Source organism: Perna viridis, chromosome 12, assembly GCF_037379345.1.
Source record: "Perna viridis isolate PV_CMFRI_1.1 ecotype Kerala chromosome 12, ASM3737934v1, whole genome shotgun sequence".
Lineage (NCBI taxonomy): Eukaryota > Metazoa > Mollusca > Bivalvia > Mytilida > Mytilidae > Perna > Perna viridis.
In genome coordinates this window covers 2,269,921-2,280,282 of record NC_142456.1, presented here as the reverse complement: position 1 = coordinate 2,280,282, position 10,362 = coordinate 2,269,921, and the positions used below count along the sequence as shown (strand labels likewise).

Sequence of the window (10,362 nt, the reverse complement as noted above, 5' to 3'; positions counted from 1 at the left end):
TTAATCTAGGGCTGTAACTTAGTACACGATGTATGGTAAGTAAGTTACATATCTTCCCGGTATCAATTTGATCCGATGGAGCAGTGTAGCAAATAGAGTCGTCACATTCTGAGACGTTGTATATATATATATGCAGAACATTAGACATTCATTTTTTTAAATAGAAAATACAACCACATAATAGTTATATATTCAAGTTAATTGTGCTACTTTCGGTTTTGATTTGTTTACGCATTACTGTGGAGATTCTAAAACTAAAACCCGGTATGTAAGACACACCCGGATAGGATACGATAACTAAACGCGGAAACTGACTATAGATAATACAAAGTGATAAGCTTTACCCTGGCATAGTAAAATATATCGAATGAAACGTACATATGATTATGACTTTTGGTACCGCCCAAATGATTAGATGAACTCTTCCAAATGTAGTATAAAAGCAATTGTTACACGTTAGCAAAGCAAGCTGGTTATAGTGATTGTAGTTAGCTAATTTTCATATCTATTAAAGGTGATTTGTATCTGATTAGGCATACAACGTTTCGAAGGATAGGATGCACTGTTATATTTGGGTATCATCGCACAGCCTGAATAACGCTTAGAGTTATAACCGAATATTGAAGGCGGCATATCCTTACACATCACTTACTTAGGGACGCATTGGAAGGGCGCACGTTAGAGCGCAGGGCACCCAGAGGCACATTTTAATGGCGTTAGATCACAGTAAGGTGGCATAGCTAATCATACATTTCTAATCAAGATAGTCATAAACTACCCAGTAATTGGCCTGGTATGGAGCCTAGGAAACACGTTACAATATAAAAGTTAGAACAAAAACCAAAGTGTCACCCATTACGTTTGAGGAACATTAATACATGCACAACAGTAAAAGATCAACTGTGATCATAAAATGATACATACAGTGTAGACGGAAGAGAAAAGGAACAAGTACTACCTTTAAAAAAAGATAGCCGTCACATTTTCTCGCTTTGTGCTACGTTTAGTAATTCAATTTACTTGGTTCAACAAGTACAGGTAAGCTATTTCCAGTTATTAAAAGATATCAAAGATTCAATGTATGTACGTGATTGAAAATATTCCGAACACCAATGGCCTGTAAGCTCAATCGGTTTCGTTGCCATGGTTAAACTTCGTGGGTATCACGTGATGTCAAAGCAAACTCAATTCCGACTGAAAAAAAACAAAAACAAAATCGGACCTAATTTGCTAATGGCCAATTGGAAAGGGAATAATTTCAACACTCATTAAACTACTTGTATTGAATCTTTATGCACACACATTAGGGAAAGTCATAAAATTATAAAGAACATTTACTGGTATATAAATTGTATAAATTACATGTGATTAGAGGTGAACAATCAATCTTGTAACCATCACACACTTTATAACACAGTGTTAAATATATGCAAATTAGAGCAAGAATATAGGGTGAAATTTTTCCTAGACAATGAAGTTAAGTAAAAAAAAAACTTTTAAAAAGATTACTAAAAACAACAAAGACCACCATTTTTAGTATGTTGTTGTTTTGTCAGGAAGAACGTTTCCTTATTCTAGCTAAGCCAGGAAAGTGAAGTTTAAGTAGTGATTTCCTTCACTTTATTTCCCCATTCACCATGTTGAGCATTGTGCATTTATTTACTTTGTGACAGCCTGGACAAAATATTACTTTTGACACTACATTCATTGTCTAAAAATGTCACGGAAACACCATAAACATTTTGATTTCGAAGTATTGTATAAATTGTTCAACAAATGCGTGACAAAAGATGATACAATATACACGGACGATTACATGGATGCATTCGAAGAATTATCTAGGTATATAATTCAGAAAGTGATTCTTTAAATTGTTTTTGAAATGTTAGTCGTGACATCTTCTTTAATCCACACCTAATTTTATTGTACATGGGTTTGTATGTCTCGGACTAGGAGTTTTCCTTTGAAGTTACCGAAATTGTTAACTCATGGGATCTCGAAAGTGTTTTATTTCGTTTCTGAACACCCTTTTTCATTTAAAAATATATATTTGTTTTAAGAATACATATAAGTATTATCGATATTTTTAAAGAAAGATGTTTTGCTTTTAATATTGTACTCAAGGCTCTGTACAAATTTACATGCCTTTGAAACAGTATTTAAAGGAACCAAGATTTTAGCGGATATCAAAAGAATGTAATCCAGGGACAAAGAACAGACTGGAAAACAGACACACACGAAAACGAACATAAAATAACCAAAACAGTACGTACAAAGCAGCAAAAGTAAATGAGCATCTCGGACTCAACGGAAAACTGGGAGCATGGACCAGGTGCATCGGTGGGGTAAGCGTCCTCTGCTTTTCTAGAAACACTGCCGAGCTGTTCATGAAAAGTCAAGCCCAGGGTAGACGAAAGAGGAAAGGGAAACAAATCGGTTCTTATGATGAAGATCGATACACCGTAACGATCCACGAGTTCATGATCACGACAATAGAAGTTCTGTAGTGATAATAGATAATGCGGAAATACGTCTCCGAACACGATAATATCTGAAATACTTTTATAATCAAAGTCAAAAATATTCGTGAAATGAAACCAACTTTCTGTTCCCTTTGCCACCACTACTATTTGAGCAGTTTGTTACCACAAGAAAATCGTCGTCATCCAGAGGCGTACCCGAGAATTTTCAAGAGTAATCAAGGGAACCAAGGTTATAGCGGTAATCAAAAGAATGTAATCCAGGGACAAAGACCAGACATGGAAAAGAGACATACATAACAAAGAACATGAAGTTACTAAAATCATACATACAAAGTAACAAAAGTAAATGAGCAACTCGGACTCCACTAAAAAACTGGGAGCATGGACTAGGTGCACCGGTAGAGTAAGCGTCCTCTGCTTTTCTAGAAACACCCGCCGAGTTGCTCATAAAAAGTCAAGTCCGGGGTAGACAAACGAGGGAAGGAAAACTATGACCCGTTGAATAAATCAGTTCTCATGGTGCTGATGGATACACCAAACCCTCTATAGTCCTCTAAGCAATGTGGTATTTATTTTATTATACTGAATGTTCCATTGTCATTCTTTTTTTTTCAAATTAAATCATAACAATCAGGTTTTGCATGTCTGTCTTTCGTCGCTATTTTTAAATAACATTACACCACCAAGGCTCGATATCTGTGGTAGTGGTTAATAACATTACACCACCAAGGCTCGATACCTCTGGTAGTGGTTAATAACATTACACCACCATGGCTCGATACCTCTGGTAGTGGTTAATAACATTACACCACCAATGCTCGATATCTCTGGTAGTGGTTAATAACACTACAAAGACTCCCTGCTACTGGTTAATAACATCACACGACCAAGACTCTCTGCTAGATGTTAAAAACATCACACGACCAATGCTCTCTGCTGGTGGTTAATATCATTACAAGACCAAAATTTTCTGCTAGTGGTTAATAACATTACACAACGGAGGCTCTCTGCTAGTGGTTAAAAACATTACACAACCAAGGTTTTTGCTAATGGTTAATAATATTTACTTTTTGTAATAAAAACGCTTGACTGGTATTTACAATTGTTATTATACTAATATTACTTTTTTTACAAAATGTGATACGATTGTCCGTGCATGTCATTAAAATACGCTAATTTCAATTGATTTTCGGCTTTATACGTAATGTATCAATAGTTGACAAACAATATCTTCGAGTTATTAAGTCGACTACTTTTATTGAGCACTAAGTACATAATGTATTGCCTTGTTATGAAATGAAAATAGAATAAGAGAAACATATGGGATGAAATTATAAGAATTTTAGCGAAACTATCCAGGGATCATGCACATGACTAAATATATTCAATACATCTAGAAAACAACTGAAAAGTTATTTAAATCTGTGACATAGATATTGTTTTACGATTATATAGGGAAAACCTACGGGAAAATTTTCCATTGTGCATATTAACTAAATTTGTAACGAGAATGGGTATGGTGGATATGTCAAAGAAACAACAACTCCTGCCGGAATGTCAGCTCAGGTCATCCATTGGTCTCCAATAAACGACAAAGAAACCCTCACATAACAGAGCAGGCTGCAGCTATATTTAAAATTTAAGTAAGGAGTCCTCATACCTTAACTTCTGCTATGCAGAGTATATTTATGTATATAAGCAAGCACAAATATACGTAGTGGGTCTGAAAACAGTTAAGAGTCAAGTAACCGGGCATGATAATCTCAAATCAAGACATTTCCCACTGGCAAAGGATGAAATTGGATCACATTAAAAAGCGACTGAATCTGTTCGCGAATGTGTGGATGATTTAGCTCAACAATAAGAATAGAACCATTATGAATTATATTAGTTATTTTTTATTTAATGTGAAACAGCAAATATTTATAAGACAGCAAAATATAAGGGCCCTGAGAGGATAGTTATATAAAAAAAAGTATAAAAAATATCACGAATGGATATGGTCAATATGCCAAAGAGGCAACAAACCCACCAGAATGTAAATGTCAGCTCAAGGCCACCCATTGATCTTCAATAAACGACGAGGAAACCCTCATACCACAGAGTGGGCTGCAGCTGGTCCCAAAACAACATTATACACAGGCATAGCGAAACAATTGCCCATATATACTCAAGAAACATGAAGATAAACTGAAGATGAAAACGAAACAAGACATACAGAGGCCAGAAATTCCTCACTTGTGACAGACACAAACAAATGCAGCAGGGTTACGGTACTTTGGCGTCATCACAACTCTCCCCCTTTAAAACCGGGCTAGTGTGGAACACAATAAACACACCTACAAATCAGTTCAAAAAGGTATGAATCCCATGTTACAACGGAAACAAAGAAACTGAATATAAATTACACAAATGTACAAACTAAAGACTACTATCGCAGTTAGCTTACATACCAACTCCAGACGTTTAAATCTACAAAACGTTATGTCCCCATCGTATGTAAAATCAATCCCACTTCTTCCCATGCGGGGTTATGAATCACGGTACATCATAAATCGTATATTTGTACAATAAGGACACAACCCACATGTCATGCTAAAAACTGCTTTAGAATTCAATGTTTTAATTTCTATGTTTAGACCCTATGAGTAAATCAATATTAATACCAAAAAATGCTGTCCTTAACGATTTGACAGCAGTATCATGACTATATCCCTCACGAATGAGCCTATTCAACCGTTTGGTTATATTATTTGGTGAGCTTTGACCTATCAATACATTAGAAAGGCAGTTTACAAACACTTTGATGGTTATTTCTGAAGAATATGAAGTTTAAATACTTGGATAATGCAATAAAATCTCTGCGTATTTTATTGATGTGCCGATCCGTGTACACATTTTGCATGATTCTTAGACAGAGAGGTATTTAAGAATTATATTTTGGCGCCATGCTTTGGACAAAGTTGTGGTTTCTGCATTTACTTTTAGTGGACATGTTTTTGTCGTGTAGTAAGTGAGATACGTAGCCAGCTGCAGCAGAGCGAGCTGGAAGATGTTGGATTTATGAAGTAGTTTTAGTTTTTATTAGTTTAATTTTGTTTTGGTGATAGATACAAGACTAATCATGATCTTAGTCATTCAAGCGGACAACACTCAAGCAATGCATTAGGCGATCTTGTCAGATCAGTTGAACCCGTAGAGCTCAGATTCCATATTTTAAGCCATACCATCATATGAAACACTCGTACATCGGTATTGTACTGTCTATGGTTTACCTAGCTTCGAGGCGATTTCTGATGTTGGGATTTTTTCCTCGTTTGCCTTTTACGTAAAGTGAACCACACTTACCATTTCGGAGGACCTGATGTCACTTTCGTTTCAAGTTTGTGGGAATTCATGCTGCAAGTGCTTTACACTTTATGTGACCTTTTGTTCTCCTTTTCTTCAGTGTTAATATGTAATTTATTTATTCGGATCACTACATTGTGGATTATATCATCTTTATTTCCTGTGTTCACGATTAGGCCATGTTTATTGACTTATTTGAATTATCCCACTGTTGACGCTTCGGTATATTCTTCCGATATCTAATGCAATGAGTTTTTAAAAAATGCAGAAGCAGGGTATTCATTAACATTTTAGTTCGGTGGTTTTATCAGTGAGGTATCTCAATTGATAATAGTAAAAATACAGAAACTGTTCAAAAGAGTCCATTCTACAAGCATTTCTAAGTTGTAAGCCTGATGTAAACACTTATATCTAATTTTAGCAATAACTGTATGTTTGATGCATCATATAGTGATTTCTTTATGTGTCGTATTTGTTGGATGGACAAACTCGAATTCAGATTTTGCTTTTATGAATTGTATGAGTGTCCTAGCTACAGCTCCATGTACTTGTCAAACAATACAAAATATAACAAAAACAAAAAACAAAAAACAAAACAAAACAAAAAAACAAAAAACAAAAAACAAAAAATCAACAACAACCAAACGATCAAAATAGAAAGCCCAATGTTGACGTACCGAAAGGAGCGATCTAACTACAAATCGGTCTGTACGTTGAATGCTATCAACAGTAGAAATTTCCAGATGAAAAATAATTTGAGAACGAGACTTACAAACTCAAAGTACCACGTGTTCCAAAACGAAATGTTTGGTAGGTTATTGAGCAAGCTTGTCATAAATCAATGTGCGTTAAATAGATTCATGTATTTGTTTTGTCATTTTCAGGATTGATATAATCTTTGGGCCAGTCTTTAACTTTGTAACATCAGATGTGGTTGAAAAGGTTGGCATTATGAGGGAATACAGAAAATCCGAAGTAGCAGTTGATTACGAAACTTTTCAAACGATGATCCAGTATGAAGTCGCTAACAAAATAGCCAATAACAAGAAAAAAGCATCGGGGTCAAGAACACTTCTGCGGCTTCATCGTTCATTAAAATTTATTTATCGACTACTGCGTGATGTAAAGGTGACAGAAGAGCATGAAAAAATGTCTCGAATCACTAAAAGAGCTTACGAAGATACTCTAGCCATGCACCATCCTTGGCTTATTAGGAAAGCTGTCCACGCGGCTGTCTTCACTCTTCCAACTAGAAAAAAAATTTCAGAAAAACTTGCCGATCAAAACGCTGATCATGACGACGTTTTAGAGTGTATTGGCAAGACCGCTGATTTAATGGAACGCATCTTCGATATTACTGAGGCTATTTATACCAGAGAAAATTTACATGGGCTACCTTAATGAAATTCTGTCTAATTTTCTTTAATTGATCAACTATTTTAAGATGTTTTACCAATGCCTTACTCATTGTTGTGGTCTTTTTTTTTATTCTTGTACCAACATGATCATCTGCTTTTTTCGTGTATTATGATTATTTGTTGACCTTTTATTACCTCTGCGATAACAGTTTACAATAGTCATATGTCAAAAAGATGGTATTTATTTACACCTCAGGATTAATTTTACATGGCTTCAGTTGATTCATAGATTTACTAAACTTGAATATTGTGAAAAGGTTAGTACGTTCTGCGAACACAACGAGGTTAACCTCGTTGTCACCCATGGGTGGCCCTGAACTGACTGTTTTCAGCCCGGAGGGGTTATTGTCTTTTTGACGTACACTCAATCATTCTTTTTATATATTATGATAACAAAATGACCAATTTATTTTTAGTATGTTTAGATTGAAGTATTTTAAAGATTTAATAGCAGACTTTGTAAGAAGCATGCAAAGTCTGAATAATGTGATACACCCCCCCCCCAAAAAAAAAGGGCTACATATTTTTGTTTTTGTAATTAAGTTGTCTTATGGGTCTATATAATGAAATGTGTAATTATTCATTCCAATATGTCTGCTCTTAAGAGATAATCAACACTGAAAATCCATTGTATTTGAGTGTTATTTGGAGAGTTATCTTCCTTAATTTTGAAATCTACAGTGCATTCTACATAATTTTTATCTCCTAAGAACACGGGTTATATGAAAAACCGAATGTTAATTTCTGTTTACTATGGCAATTTAAACAAAATATCAAAGATAAAAATATGTAGGCTTTTCACCCATGAATCACATTTTGTATGAGTCTTAACTGGAGTGCTACTTAATTTCCAATTGGTTTAACTATGAATTTTACAAATCTGGATTTTCTGTTACATTTTCTGGTTGACAGTGTGAATATTGGAAAGTAATGCCAAGTTATTTTATGATTCAAACAATGACAAAGGCAGTGATGAAAAAAAAGGCCTTTTGGAACAACATACGTCATTTAACTATAATGGTCCTACTGATCTACCTTTTTTGCATAAAGTCTAATTATAAAATTTGTCATAAGACATGACCCCACAATGCTATTTCTGCTCTGTTTCCAATACTGCCGACTAATTCTACACCACTAATTATGGGTCATTGTACATGTATATGGGAGAAAATGTACAGTATCAACAAAATCAAGTACGATAACTACTGCTAAGTGTCAATTTCATGTACAATCTATATTTGTACATAAAATCATTATTTAAGTACGTTGTTGTATAAAAAGACAAAATAGAACTTCCCGTTTTGTGGTCTATAACTGTTTTTGAATTAAAATAATTTTTGACACACATGACTCACCCCTGTCTGATACTAACAAGTTGATTACATTATGCATACATCTGCCGAAGTTTTATTAACCAACATAATGACCCTCGGCATTGCCTCGTACTATTACAATCTTCCGAGGGCCATTATTACCGACCTTGGACATAAAGAATTCTACTTTAAAACGTTATTTATAACTACTTTGTTAAATGTCATGATACAACTACAAATAAACACTTTAACTGCAGTGTGTTCAGGAAGTATTAAAATCAGCCCCCAAACAAAAGTACTCTATAAATTTCATAATTCACTTGTAAAATATGTGTCTTCATTGGAAACAAAGTTTTATTGCTGTGCATGTTTCACTGAAACTTAAGACGCAAATGAAGTAAATTGGATAACTCAGACAAATTATTGAAAACAGGTGTATTTCACAAGACATTATGCAGGAAAAAATAGAGCACTGTTATTAAATTATTACACAAAAACAACCTCCTTTATTGCTACAACTTCCGGCTAAATATTTTGTTGTCCAAGCTTGCATTCAAATAAAATTATGTATGTTGTCTGATTGAAAACTTATTTTCATACGAAATTTTTAAAAACTATATATAAGGGTAGTTTTTAATGTCGTCATTTATTAATTGTATGCTAGGAATCGATGTCATATTTCCGAATAGGAAGTAGGCATTTCCACAAAATACTAGGCCTAAAGTCTTATTAGATCTTATATTGCATTTGCAAGAGTATATGATGCATTGTGTTCGGAAACTACAGCTTTCATTTAATATATAGACCTAATAAGTAACAGTAATCTCTGATTCATTCCCCCACTATATTGGGAAGAAATCATTTGGCATAAAATCTAAAATTTGCATAAATTCTACCCTCAAAAATCCATTTCCTTGCTTTCCTCGGTCTTCCATTCTATTTTCGCCTTACTCAACTGAAATCCTGGGTCCGACCAGAAAACAGTACTTGAAACTCATATTCTGCTTCATTATAATGAACTTTATATTTCAAATACATAATTAAAGATATTTGACATATCATTATTTATTATATACAATATTTTAGACTTGCATTTACAAATCTACTTCTTTACGTTTATAACAGTTCCACGCTGTTTGTAAAATAGGGAATAAAACAAACATCTCATAATCAACAAGAAAATAACCAAAGAAACAAGGCTTCCACAAAATTTATACCAATGTCCTTTTTTTGCATCAGTTAAACTTTAGGGATGAAGCACATTTTCTTGGTTGACAGAAATAATGCCGGACAACCATCTTTCTCCTCCTTACATGACTTGGCACACTCTTTCTCCTCCTTACATGACTTGGCACACTCTTTCTCCTCCTTCTTACATTACTTGGCACACTCCTCCTTACATGGCTTGGCACACTCTTTCTCCTCCTTACATAACTTGGCACACTCTTTTTCCTCCTTACATGACTTGGCACACTCTTTCTCCTCCCTACATGACTTGGCACACTCTTTCTCGTCCTTCTTTTCTATATGGACTGTTTTGCCTTTGTACTTAAAATTGTCTCAAATTCAAATACAGACAAAATAAAACAAGAAACTCTGTTAGCATAATCACTAAATTGACCATAACCCTACGGTCCTATTGATAACATGCACCTTTTGACTTCCAAATTTAAAATCTAAAATGGGAGGTGATCAATGGGAACATGTTGTAATAAAGATTCTCTATACGTTTCGTTGAATTCCATTCAGTTGTGTGTGTGTGTGTTGGGGGGTGTGGGGTGTGGATGGGTTGTTACGGAT

At 34.6% G+C, this 10,362-nt stretch overlaps 1 protein-coding gene across 1 annotated transcript; it reads left to right on the top strand.

Annotated features, from left to right (window-relative positions):
* Positions 1 to 1,612: 1,612 nt before the first annotated feature.
* Positions 1,613 to 8,823, top strand: LOC148600748 (ceramide-1-phosphate transfer protein-like). Its single transcript, XM_088555115.1, has 2 exons — positions 1,613 to 1,842; positions 6,716 to 8,823. Exons 1-2 carry the CDS (start codon positions 1,718 to 1,720, stop codon positions 7,230 to 7,232), a joined length of 642 nt encoding a protein of 213 aa, XP_088411241.1. The 5' UTR covers positions 1,613 to 1,717; the 3' UTR covers positions 7,233 to 8,823.
* The last annotated feature ends 1,539 nt before the right edge of the window (positions 8,824 to 10,362 follow it).

Bases quoted from the DNA above. Each gene is read 5' to 3' on its own strand.
- LOC148600748 (XM_088555115.1), top strand. From the start codon at position 1,718: ATGTCACGGAAACACCATAAACATTTTGATTTCGAAGTATTGTATAAA. The intron at 1,843-6,715 runs GTATATAATTCA...TGTCATTTTCAG, and splicing joins GCATTCGAAGAATTATCTAG to GATTGATATAATCTTTGGGC.